The 12,108-nt window shown below is 57.2% G+C and overlaps 1 protein-coding gene across 3 annotated transcripts; it reads left to right on the top strand.

Moving 5' to 3' along the window:
* The first annotated feature begins 1,076 nt into the window (after positions 1–1,076).
* Positions 1,077–9,362, top strand: SLC29A2 (solute carrier family 29 member 2). 3 transcript variants are annotated; one of them, XM_007128236.4, is made up of 12 exons: positions 1,185–1,382; positions 1,633–1,714; positions 3,154–3,314; positions 3,548–3,687; positions 4,089–4,223; positions 4,869–4,966; positions 5,188–5,272; positions 5,841–5,977; positions 6,241–6,346; positions 6,445–6,530; positions 7,402–7,601; positions 8,244–9,362. In XM_007128236.4, exons 1-12 carry the CDS (start codon positions 1,354–1,356, stop codon positions 8,353–8,355), a joined length of 1,371 nt encoding a protein of 456 aa, XP_007128298.1. In that variant the 5' UTR covers positions 1,185–1,353; the 3' UTR covers positions 8,356–9,362. The 3 variants fall into 3 exon arrangements, with proteins under 3 accessions (XP_028339390.1, XP_007128298.1, XP_028339388.1); XM_028483589.2 differs by lacking the exon at positions 1,633–1,714 and having other exon boundaries at positions 1,077–1,382; XM_028483587.2 differs by lacking the exons at positions 1,185–1,382; positions 1,633–1,714 and having other exon boundaries at positions 3,227–3,314; positions 3,514–3,687.
* The last annotated feature ends 2,746 nt before the right edge of the window (positions 9,363–12,108 follow it).

Raw genomic sequence — 12,108 nt, 5'->3', positions numbered from 1 at the left:
AAATAAATATTTAAAAAAACAAACAAACAGGTAAGTACAGTCTTTGCTTCACATACTCACAGTCGGCTAGAGGAAAAAAACAAAACAAAACACAAGAACCTGGAAATGGCCAAAAAATGTCATTACTAATGAAAATAATTTGTGATTTAAAACCTCTTATTTCTCCAGCATCCCCAATACGCATGGCGATTGAAGGGAAAACAAACCCGCTCGTAAATTATATGAGTTAGAGAGAATTAATTACAAAAGGGCAATGGTCTGTCATCTTTCAAAGTTTTTAACGGAAAAAAGTGGGAAGTGGGTACATCTTAATGTTTGATAAGATGTGACGTGGGACCGCTGAAAGTAATTTTTTTTTAAGCGGCAGTGGTGGGAGGGCACCAGGCGAGGCTAGGGAGCGGGCCTGGGCTCACCTCCGGCTCACCCATTCCTCCGGACCCTTTGCTTAGCCCCTCACTGCTCCGGAGCTCAGCCACACCGCCACCGGGAAGCCCGCCTGGAGGCCCCGGAGGGACTCGCCCCTCCGTTGTGCGCCCCAAAGTCCCGGCGCTTCCCCAGGCACCCACTGGAGGAGAAGGGTCCATCTGTTCGCCTGTCTTCCAGACCGGCACCGGCACCTGGCCCTCCCCTCTGCCTCCCGGGGGACCCATCTAGGCGCAGCCCGCCAGGACCGCTGGCTACAGACGGTCTCTCTGGCTTCCCCCGGCACCGGCCGCTCTCGGATTACACCCTCGACCGGGGCTCTGCGGGCGCGCGGCGACCCGGCCCCTCGGCGGTCCCCCAAGTGAGCCGGCGCTAGCAGCGCCACGGCACCACCTCCGACTTGGCGGAGCCGGGAGAACCCTGCGCCAGGTCAGCTCCACAGCAGCCCGCTGGGGCGGGGGGGCACCTTCCCCACTACCTCCCCCCACCCCGCCCGCACTGGTCCGGGCCAGGCGCCCGCAGAGAGGGGAGGCGGCGGGGAATCTTTCCGGGTCACCGCCTCTCGGGCGGCGCGGGCTGCGGTGGGGTCCTGGGACGGCGTGGTCGGGCCGGGGTCAGACGCGGGGGTCTGGAGTCCCCAGTCCTGAGGCCGGGAGGGGTGGTGCGACCCTCTGTCCCCGCCCCGGGGGCGGAGCCGAGGTCGGAGCCTGCGGAGCCTGAGACTAGGCGAAATCGGCCCGAGGCTCCCTGCCCCGCTCCAGCCTCCCCCTACCCCGCCCCAGACTCGGGGAGACCCGACCCCCCCTTCCCCTGTCCACCACCTGCAAGACCCAGCCTCCCGGGTCCCCGGCTCGGCCCACGGGCCCCGGAGCAGGTGCAGGTGCGGCTTCCCCATCTCTCTCCCACCCGGGCGCATCCCGCTGGGCGGCCATGGCGCGAGGAGACGCCCCGCAGGACAGGCGAGTTGGGGACCGGATGGGGTGCGTATGGGGATCCGGTGGCCGTGGGCAGCTCAGACCCGCTCCCTTCGGGCTCTCCAAAGCTCAAAGCAGACCAGCTGGAACTACAATTCCCGTCAGCCGCCTCCCTCGGGTGCCTGAGCCCGGGTGATGGGGGTTGTAGTCCGCTCTCTGAGGAGCTGCCCTGGGAGGTGGGAGGGGCCGCCGAAGCGGGACGTCCTCCGGGTGACCTTCTGAATGACCCTCACAGCTACCACATGGTCGGGATCAGCTTCTTCATCCTGGGGCTGGGCACCCTCCTTCCCTGGAACTTCTTCATCACAGCCATCCCGGTGAGACTCGTGGCTGGAGTGACAGCCCCACGGTCACAACCACCGTCCTTCCCTCCAGCTGCCTTTCCCCAGCACGCCGCCTTTGACTCCTCATTATGTCCGTTTGTCGGCTGAGGCAGGATCCTCAGAGAGGGGAGGCGCCTCTCTCATGGCTAGGACGACCAAGCTTTGAGGGATGCCCAGATCCTAGAGGGGCAAGGCCACCAGGTCAGGGGATCCTGTGGAACCAGCAAGGAGCTAGCTACCCACCTACTTTCCCTGTTTGTCATTATTCCTTGCTAGTCACTCAAAAAGTGGGTTATCCAAGCCTTTGGTTTTCTTTGAAATAGCATGAATGACATTCATTCATCCAACAAATAGTTAATGTACACCTAGAGTTCCTGGCACTGGGGGTACAGAAGGAAACATAGCAGAGGAAGGTTTCATCCTCACAGAGCTTACATTCTTTCAAGGGAAGGCAGGAATGTAGGGCTTGTGTTCTCTTTGGGACTGGGTTATTCTTATATATTAAATGCAACAACTTTCCAGATGCCTCTTTAGTGCCTGGCCCTGTGCTGGGCCCTGGAGACCCAAAGATGAATCAGCCCATGGTCTTGAGAGCAAGATGGGTGCATAAGAAATAGAAATAATGTAACATGACACGTGCCATCCCAGGCTTGGAGCAGAGTCCTGTGGGTCCCCAGGGGAGGGAGCAATTCCTTCTGCGTAACGGAAGAGGTGATTTGTAACTTGGGTAAAGCATTTGTGTTGGGGGAGGGGAGTGGTAGGAGGGGAGAGGGCACTCCAGGCGGAGACAGCAGCCTTGCAAAGACACCGGGAGGCAGGAGAGTACCAGCTTATTCAGAGAAAGGGCCAGAGCTTGGGGTGACTGGAGCTTAGCAGGATGGAACAGGAAATGGGGCACAAAAGGGAGACCAGGCTCTGGTTCTGAAGGGCCCCAAATGCTATTCCAGAACCTTGGGGCTTTGCCTTGCAGGCAACAGGGAGCCATGGACGGGGAGCGGGGGAGTCAAGCAGAGTCGTGGCAGGATGTGTGTTCCAGAGAGAAAGCAGTTGGTCAGCATCTGGGCCAGAGCCTGGCTTACAGTAGGAGCTCCATAAATACTTGGGAACCTGGAAGCTGCTGCAGGAGTGGGGGTGGGGGCTGGAGCCAGGGCACAGGAGAGGAGGGGTGATCCAAAGATGGAGCAAGGCCCAAGTTGGGGGTTCTTAGTGCTCAGGCTCGGTCCCAGACTTCAGCCAGCCGTTCAATTCAACGCACGTTCATCGAGCTCCAACTGTGTGCCAGGTGCTGGGGACGGTGCAAAGACAGAGTCAGTCCCGCAGAAGTTAGCGGAGCAATCCCAGGCATGGGAGGAGGTAGAGGGAGAAGGCTGGGGGGGTTCCTGAGGGTAGGTTGTAGGGTGACCCTGTACCCCACTCCCCTGGCATCCTGGCAGTACTTCCAGGGGCGTCTGGCGGGGGCCAACGGCACCACCGAGACCCTGGGCACCAACCACACGAGCCCTGCAGATCCCTTCAACTTCAACAACTGGGTGACACTGCTGTCCCAGCTGCCTCTGCTGCTCTTCACGCTCCTCAACTCCTTCCTGTACCAGTGGTGAGAAGCCCTGCCCCTTGGGCTCAATCCCAGGCCATCCCTCTGTTGTCCCTTCCCCGCCTTTGCTGAGGCAGCTCCATCTGGGCCCAGGGAAGACCTCCCATCCTTCCTCCCCTCCCCCCTGCATCTCTCCCCAGCCCCCACTGTCCAGCCCTGGGATGAGACTCTTGCCCCCTCCCCTCCCCTGGCCTGGGCCCAGCGATGCGCCCTCTGCCCTCCTCCGTTATGAGCAGCATCCCTGAGACGGTGCGGATTCTGGGCAGCCTGCTGGTCATCCTGCTGCTCTTTGCCCTGACGGCGGTGTTGGTCCAGGTGGACATGAGCCCCGAGCCCTTCTTCTCCATCACCATGGCCTCTGTCTGGTTCATCAACTGTGAGCACCGCTGCCCTTCCCCACCGCCCCAGCCAGCCCCCCAGGGCTTCAGCCCAGCCTCTTCTTTTTACTGAAAGGGCCCAAGGTATCCAAGAAGGGAAGACAGCAGTAGCATCACCCATATCCCTGATGAGAAACTGAGGCCCAGGGGGGAAGAAAAGTCACTCGTCCAAGGCCCCACAGTGACCTAAGGGCAGGTCTCCTGGCCCCTAGCTCCTCCCTCACACCTAGGGCTGCACCTCAGAGGAGGGATGAATGTGGGGTGTTACATCGGAATGTCCAGAGTCTCATGCCTACCCAACCTAGTCTGGAGTCCCCTATGCACCCTGCCAACACCTCCTCCAGGGAGCCCCCAAGGCCTGCCTAGTTGAGCAGTGGCCCCCAATCCTGTCCCTCCACAGCCTTCTGTGCAGTTCTGCAGGGCAGCCTCTTCGGGCAACTGGGCACCATGCCTTCCATGTACAGCACCCTCTTCCTCAGCGGCCAGGGCCTGGCTGGGATCTTCGCTGCTCTTGCCATGCTCATGTCCATGGCCAGTGAGTAGACTTGGGTGGCTGGAGGGCAGGGGTGGCCTCTGGGATTCTGGCGAGCCGAGGGAATGTGCCAAGAGCAGGATGCCTTGGGCTTTGGTGGAGATGGAGGTGATGGGGTGACGGGGGAGCTGGGGATTGGGTTTGGGGCTCTTGAGTTATACAATGAGAGAATGACTAGGTGAGGACTGGGTTAACTTGGGGCCAGGGGCAGGATTCCTGAGGCCAGCACTGGCATGTGGCAGTAGGCTGAGGCTGAGGGAAGGGGGGACAGGTTTGGGATTCAGATAGACTTGGGTTTGAATCCCGGTTCCACTGCTCCCTAGCTGGGGGCATTGGCTGGCACTTACCTGTGTCACGTTCCCCACCTGAATGATTATTATAGCTCCATCCTCAGATTGTAAGGAGCATGCACTAATAATGAGCACATAGTAGGTGCTCAACAAAAATGACACGTGGGGAAGAGTGAGAGAAGTGGAGGGCTGGGCTGGGGCCCCCGGCACAAGGGTCCTGAGTTTGTTAGTGGGAGGAATGGAAGATGCCGGGAGGTGAATCTGAGACGTGCATAATGCGAAGCAGGAAAAGAGCTGTTAGCCCTGCGGGAGCTGGTGGACCAGCCACCTCCCTTCTGCAGCTGAAGTTTCTGCACAGGTGGCGTGGATGCCCAGACCTCCGCCCTGGGGTACTTCATCACGCCCTGCGTGGGCATCCTCATGTCCATCGTGTGTTACCTGAGCCTGCCCCACCTGGTGAGCCTGGTATTGGGCTCAAGGCCCACTTCAGAGCATCACAGATACAGCCCTGAGTCTGAAGCCCCGAGAGAGGCCAAAGGAGGCAGAGGGGACCTGGGCCCAGCCCTGGTCCCCAAAGGAGTCAGCCACTGGGGGACCCCAGCCTCTAAGTCAACAGGGTGGGGAGGGATCCAAGCACTTCAGCCAAGCCAGGCAGGGACAACGCTTTCCTTCTGCAGAAGTTTGCCCGCTACTACCTGGCCAAGAAACCATCAAAGGCACAAGGTCAAGAGCTGGAGACCAAAGCTGAGCTCCTCAAGTCTGGTGAGCCCGGGACCCTGCCAGGGAGGTGGAGGACCCAGAGGAGGCTAGAGCCTCCACCACAGGGAAGCATTTCCCCTCTGTCCCCAACTAGGACCCTCATCCCTAGTAGCCTCGTGTAATCAGAGGCAGAAGATCTTGAAGGGGAGTCCATGGGATTAAAGTCATCCCTTTGCTCTCTGGGCCTCAATTTCCTCCTCTATGAAATGGGGAGGCAGTAGAGCTTCAGGCACACAAGTTCTAGATCCTAGTGCGTCTGAGTTTGAATTCTAGCTTCATAACACCCAAGCTGTGTGACCTTAGTCAAGTCACGTAACCCCTCTGAGCCTCAGTTTCTTTATTTGTAAAGCAATGGCAGTGAAATAATCCATTTAAGGTGCTTAAATCTGCCAGGCACAAGTATGGGCTTAATAAATAGTAGCTCGGCATATTTGCGTTGTTAATTCTCTTTGCCTGCACCCTGGGCTGGTGGAGGGTCACTTGTTTTAATTGCTTGGAATCGCCTTCCCTCGGGCCTGGTTGTCACAAGCGTGGGTCACAGGCATGACCCTGCCCTCCCCTCTTGCCCCAGATGAGAAGAACGGGATTCCCAACAGCCCCCAAAAGGCAGCCCTGACTCTGGATCTTGACCCTGAGAAGGAGACAGAGATGGAGCCAGAGGAACCCCAGAAGCCAGGAAAACCTCCAGTTTTCATTGTCTTCCAGAAGGTTTGGCTTGGATATAGCCCCCAACCACCACCCCTGGGGAGGAGAGGGCTGCTCTCTCCAGCCTTCCCCAGAGACTCTCAGAATGTGCTGGGGCCTTAGTACTCCCCTGGTCCACCCAAGGTGACAGGGTCACGGAGGGTCAGAGACACGCTGCGCCAGGCCCCAGTGTCCTGTTCCTGGGCCAGGGCTTGAGCAGGAGGGTTTGGCTGCGTGTTGGGCTCTGGGTCTGCCCGCCCCCTCACATCCTTGCCTCCGACTCCCAGATCTGGCTGACGGCGCTGTGCCTTGCGCTGGTCTTCACAGTCACCCTGTCCGTCTTCCCAGCCATCACAGCCATGGTGACCAGCTCCACCAGCCCTGGGAAGTGGAGTGAGTGCTGGGCAGCGGAAGAGGACAGGGCGGTGGGCATGAAAGGCAGGGAGGGAAGGGGGCGGCCGGGACCAGGATAAGCCCTCTCTCCCTCCCAGGTCACTTCTTCAGCCCCATCTGCTGCTTCCTCCTCTTCAACGTCATGGACTGTCTGGGACGGAGCCTGACCTCTTACTTCCTGTGGGTGAGCACACCCAGGCTGGGGTGGTCTGACGGTTTGGGGAAGCCGTCGGGGATCAGAGGGGGTGAAAGAGCACAGAAGGGTGACGTCCCAGCAGTCCCACTGGTCTGGGTCTGGTAATGGAACAGCTGGCTGCTTTAGCAGTGAGCACCTGGCCCCTGGAGATATGCAAGCCAGGGCTTAGACTGTGAACTCTCTGAAAGCAGAAGCCTTGTCCAATTGACCTGTGTCTCCAGCATCCAGCCTAGGGCCCAGGCCCCGGTGCTTAGAGACCATTATGTGGAGTTTCCTGCACCACGTGGGAGGTCAGACAAGATTCCTAGTATTTAGATTGCTTTTAGCCGAGATGCTCCTTCTTTAAATGAAATCTTCCAAGGACACACAACAAACAAAGTCGATCAAAGAGTAGCTGCTCTGGGAATTCCCCAGCGGTCCAGTGGTTAGGACTCCGAGCTCTCACTGCCAAGGGCCCAGGTTCGATCCCTGGTCGGGGAACCAAGATCCCACAAGCTGTGCATCCAAGCCAGGATGGGGCCTGGATCCCCAGCTTCCAAACCCATCTTCCCCAAAGGGGTCTCTGGAACCCCCAGGGGTGCTCAGAGCCACCAACGTTGAAAACCGAAGATGCTTGTCTAGTTCTGCCACGGAGAGAGCACGGACTGGAGCTCAGGAGAGGCGAAGTCTAGTCCCAGGCTGGCCTTTGACTGCTGCGTGGCCTTGGCCCAGCTGCTGGCTCTCCAGAGGCCCAGGTGCTGGGTCCTCACTGGCACGCATGGAGTAGGTCAGGGGAAGCGATAGTTGAGTCTACCTGGGGTGTCCCTGGAGCAGAGACCCTGCTCGCAGGGACCACCCCCACCCCAATCCTCTGCCGCAGCCGCACAAAGACAGCCGGCTGCTGCCCCTGCTGGTCTGCCTGCGGGCCCCGTTTGTGCCGCTCTTCATGCTGTGCCACGTGCCCGAGAGGTCCCGGCTGCCCATCCTCTTCCCGCAGGACGCCTACTTCATCACTTTCATGCTGCTTTTTGCTGTTTCAAATGGTTACCTGGTGTCCCTCACCATGTGCCTGGCGCCCAGGTCTGGGGGATGGGAAGGTGGGGGGAGGGCCTGGGAGCAGGGAGGTGGGCTAGCTCTTTGAGGGGCCTCACTGGTGCCACCTGTCAGGTCAGGCTTTAACTGCTGAGCTGGCCCCAGCCAGGAGCTGGGGAGAGGAGGACTTGGCTGGGGAGGTTCCTGCCCAGTAAAGTAGCCCAGGCACTGATTTGGGGGCCTCCTCTCTGGTCCTCAGTTTCGCCATCTGTGAAATAAATGGGTTGGACTGTCATTCCTTAGGGCCCGGCTACTCCCCCAAATTCTCAATTGCAAGGGAGCTAAGGTTTTGATCACAAGCAGAGTTCCTGGGCTATTTACTCTAGGGAAAGTGGAGTTGAGAATCCAGGGAGAGCCGAGGTGACCGGGAGGACCAGGGAGGGGACATTTTGCCAGGAAGGAAGGCAGTTGCATCTAGGCCCCAGGGGCGTGAGGGATGTCTATGTCCAGTGGCCCCATTTTACACATCAGGAAACGAGTCCAGAGAGAAGGGCCTAATTATAGGGACCAGAGGTTGGGTCAGCCCACACTAGAACTCAGGCGTCCTGTTGTTAGGAGGGCGGAGGGCACAAGGCTGGGTCCAGGTGGGGCCTGACATTTTCTAAGAGCTCCTGCTCCTGTGTGTTCTAGGCAGGTGCTGCCACATGAGAGGGAGGTGGCCGGCACCCTCATGACCTTCTTCCTGGCTCTGGGGCTCTCCTGTGGAGCCTCCCTCTCCTTCCTCTTCAAGGCACTGCTCTGAAGTGCTCCGTCCAGGGCTCTCCCAGCATCTTCTCTTCGGAGCTGAGACCCAGCACAGGGAGAATGGTGGGCCAGGCTCAAGCCTCTGCTGGGCTGGGGCCCCGCGGTCTGGGGGTGCCAGGAAGAGGCAGGTGCTGCTCTCCTTCCCGGGCTGGTGGCCACCTGGGGTGCTGCAAGGAAGAATTCACCACCTGCCATTCTAAGCCTCCCCAGGAGTGGAGGTGACGCACAGGCTATCTAGACGCACACAGACCTCGCTGAAAGGGTGATGATCATGAAAAAGAGGGCCGAGGACAACGGCCCTTCCTCACCATCAGGAGTGCATTTGTTAATCATGAGAAACTCACTGGCCAAGTGCCGGGGCTCAGAGGCCACAGGTGGGACCTTGCCAACTGTGTGGCTGGTGTGGCCGCAGCTTCAGATTCAGAGTGGGAGTGGGGGCCAGCCCTGGGCAGGAGCTCCTCTTCTCTCCAGGCCTCAGCGACCCCATGGTCAAGTCTCTTGGACTCCAGAACAGAGGATTCCAGGGAAGTTGAAGGGACAGGGAGAAGGCGTTCAGGATCTGAGGGTGCTCGAAGGACCCTCTGGGCCTCGGACAGCGTTTTCGTCGCCAGCATTTACTGTGTCCACTCCCCAGAGCCCAGCTGGGCCTGGGTCCCAGAACCGCAGTTAGCCTGCATGTGTGCACTGCACTTTACGGTTTGCAAAGCTCTTCTGCGCCCGCTCTCTCACCGAAGCCACACTGAGGCCCTTGGAGGGAGGCGAGCAGGGATGGTGCTCCCCTCTGTACAGGTGAGGAAACCGAGTCCCAGGGGGAAGTGACCAGTTCTTGGCAGAGCCAGGACCCAGCCCCCACCTCCCTGTAGGTGCTGTTCTTCCTGCCCACTGCCTGCTTCCCTTTTCCTTGAGGGGCTCAAGGCGAGAGCCCTAAGCACTTACTCCACCTTTTTGCTTGTTTTCTCTCTCTGACCCTGCTCCTGGGTCTAATAATAACCTTCTCCATTTGTACAATGAATTCACTTTCCAAAGTGCTTTCAGCTCTGTTGGCTCTGCTGAGCTGGGTGGGGTGGGGATGATTATATACCCATTTGACAGATGGGGTGACCAAGGCCCTGAGAGGGGCAGGGACTTGTGGGCATCCCTGCGCTGGGCCCTCTTGACCACATCGTGGCCCAGGGGTACTGGCCTGCAAGGAGCCCTGTGCTCCCGGGCAGAGCGCCTGGCCGCATGGATGACTATCGCTCTCTCCCCCACCGGTGTCCTCTGCTCCCCCAGGCTCCCGCTTCTCAGAAATGGAGACTCAGAGAGGCAGTCAGCCAATTCTCCACAGGGACGGAGGAAAGGCCTGCTTGGCCACACACCTGTGCTACCCTGCCCAGCACAGAGAAAAGCAGGGGGTTTTGAGATTACAGGCAGCGGCCTTTCTGGCCACTTGCCCTCCTGCCTTCTGTGACCATTCCCTCAGCAGCTATTATATGCCAGGCGCTGAGCCAGCGCAGGCCCCCCGCTCAGAAGCCAGAGGCTGCTTTGCTACCAAAGAGGAAAGTGAGGCAAGCTATGACCTTGGGAGCTGAAATAAAGCCACACTCCTTCGACCCTTTTTCACTGTGCCAGGTTCTGGCTGGTCTGGCAACCCTGAAACGAAGGAGGTGTGACCCTCCTCCCAAGGCCATGGGAAATAGAATGTAACTTGTGATGGAGCTTGTGAGGACCCTGCAGAATGTGTAATATGAAACTCTAGAAGAGGGGGCCAGTGATCTCACTGGGAAGTTGGGGCAAGCATCCCTGAGGAGGTGTCCCCCAAGCTGGGCCTTGAGGGATGAGTATGAGCTTGCGGGGCTGAGGTGGGGGAGGGGCGTCCCAGGAGAGGTACCAGAGAATGTGGAAGGCATGGACACAGAATATTCAGGGAACAGTGGGGACTTCTGGTGGCAGGTCATGCGGGAGCAGAAACCCCTAGGGTGTGAGGAAGGGGGCGGGAGAGGATGAGGCTGGGACAGTGGGCTGGGGACAAACTCTGAAGGGCCTTAGGGCTGAGGTTTAACCAGGGGATTAGAGAGAGGAGCAGGCACACAGAAGAGAAGGCTGCTACCTCTACAGAGGCCGTTTAACTTGGTGGTTAAGTGCATGTGCCCTGACCCACAGTGCCGGGTTCGAAGCCAGGCCCTTTCCCAGCAGTGGGAACTGAGATTCCTGGAGACTGCAGTCCTGGAGAAAGCACCGGAGTACAGATGGACATTTACTAAATGGTAGTTGTCCTGGGATTATTTTGTGCAGACCACTAGGCCTAGCTGCACCCTTTGGCTGGGACTGGTGGGAGCGGGACCCCAGGACTTCCTAGGTCCCCTTCTCCTTCTCTACCTTCAGAGACTGTTGTCTGTTGTACCCAAAAGCTCCCTAGACCTGCCAGACCCAGCCATCCCGGGGAACCCAGTGGTGCTGGTCCACGTTCAGCCGGGTTGGGCTAAGCAGTGGAGGATGGGCCCAGAAAGATGTCCTTATGATGTCACAACGTGGAATTCCTTCTTCCTGTCCTCCTTCCCCGTATCCCTAGCCCAACTTTCCCATCAGATCAGGATGCAGCTGGTTTTGATGTTAGAAAAATACTCGGGCTGATGGGCTACACTTGCTCATCACTCTCCTGATGCCCAGCCCCCCGGCCACCGCCACATCCCCAGCCTGACACAGCTCTGCCAACAGGCCCAGGTTCCCTGAGAAGCAGCCAGTGTCCATGAGCAAACTGTTGGAGAGGGCTCTATGTGGAGGGCACTGAGATAGGCTTGGTGGAGGGACACAAACATTGCAAGGCCAGTCCTTATCCTCCAGTTGCTCACCTTTTTATGAGGAGGACACCTCCTGGTTTGTAAATTGATTCAGCTCTCCAATTAAAAGTCCGAGATTGTCAGAATGGATTTGAAAATGATTCAACTATATGCTTGCTATCTACCAGAAATTCACTTTAGAGCCAAAACCACAAACAGGTTGAAAGTTAAAGAATGGAAAAAGATATTCTATGTAAACAGTAACCAAAAAAGACAGTTGGGGTGGATATACTAATATCAGAAAAAATAGGCTTTAATTCAAAAATCATTGAAGAGACAAAGAGGGATATTATATATTCATAAAAGCATAAGTCCATCAAGAAGATATAATAATTATAAACATATACACACCTAACAACAAAGTCCTAAAAACTATGAAGCAAAAATTGACAAAATTGAAGGAGAAACAGACATTTCTACAATGATAGAGACTTCAGGACCCCACTTTCAATGAACGATAGAACAACTAGACAGAAGATCAACAGGAAACAGGACTCGAACACACTACAAACCAAACAGGCCAAACAGACATACACACAACACTCTACCTAAAAACAGCAGAATATACCTTCTTCCCAAGTGCACACGGAACATTCTCCAGGGAAGATCATATATTAGGTCACAAAACAAAGTTGCGATAATTAAAAAAATATATTTATTTAGGCTGCGCCAGGTCTAAGTTGCAGCATGCAGGATCTTTAGTCGCGGCACACAGACTCCTTAGTTGCGGCATGCATGCGGGACCTAGTTCTCCGACCAGGGATTCGATCCGGGCCCCCCTGCATTGGGAGTGTGGAGTCTTACCCACTGGACCACCAGGAAAGTCCCTGAAATAATTTTTTTTTTTTTTTTTTTTTTTTTTTTTTTTTTGCGGCACGCGGCTCTCTCACTGTTGTGCCCTCTCCCGTTGCGGAGCACAGGCTCCGGACGCG

This window comes from Physeter macrocephalus, unplaced genomic scaffold (genome assembly GCF_002837175.3).
Source record: "Physeter macrocephalus isolate SW-GA unplaced genomic scaffold, ASM283717v5 random_48, whole genome shotgun sequence".
Classification (NCBI taxonomy): domain Eukaryota; kingdom Metazoa; phylum Chordata; class Mammalia; order Artiodactyla; family Physeteridae; genus Physeter; species Physeter macrocephalus.
This window is presented reverse-complemented; position numbering and strand designations above follow the sequence as displayed.

Excerpts from the sequence above, each read along its gene's own strand:
- SLC29A2 (XM_007128236.4), top strand. The coding sequence starts at position 1,354 with ATGGCGCGAGGAGACGCCCCGCAGGACAG. Across the intron at positions 1,715-3,153 it reads TCTTCATCACAGCCATCCCG|TACTTCCAGGGGCGTCTGGC; the intron begins GTGAGACTCGTG and ends GCATCCTGGCAG. Across the intron at positions 7,602-8,243 it reads ACCATGTGCCTGGCGCCCAG|GCAGGTGCTGCCACATGAGA; the intron begins GTCTGGGGGATG and ends TGTGTGTTCTAG.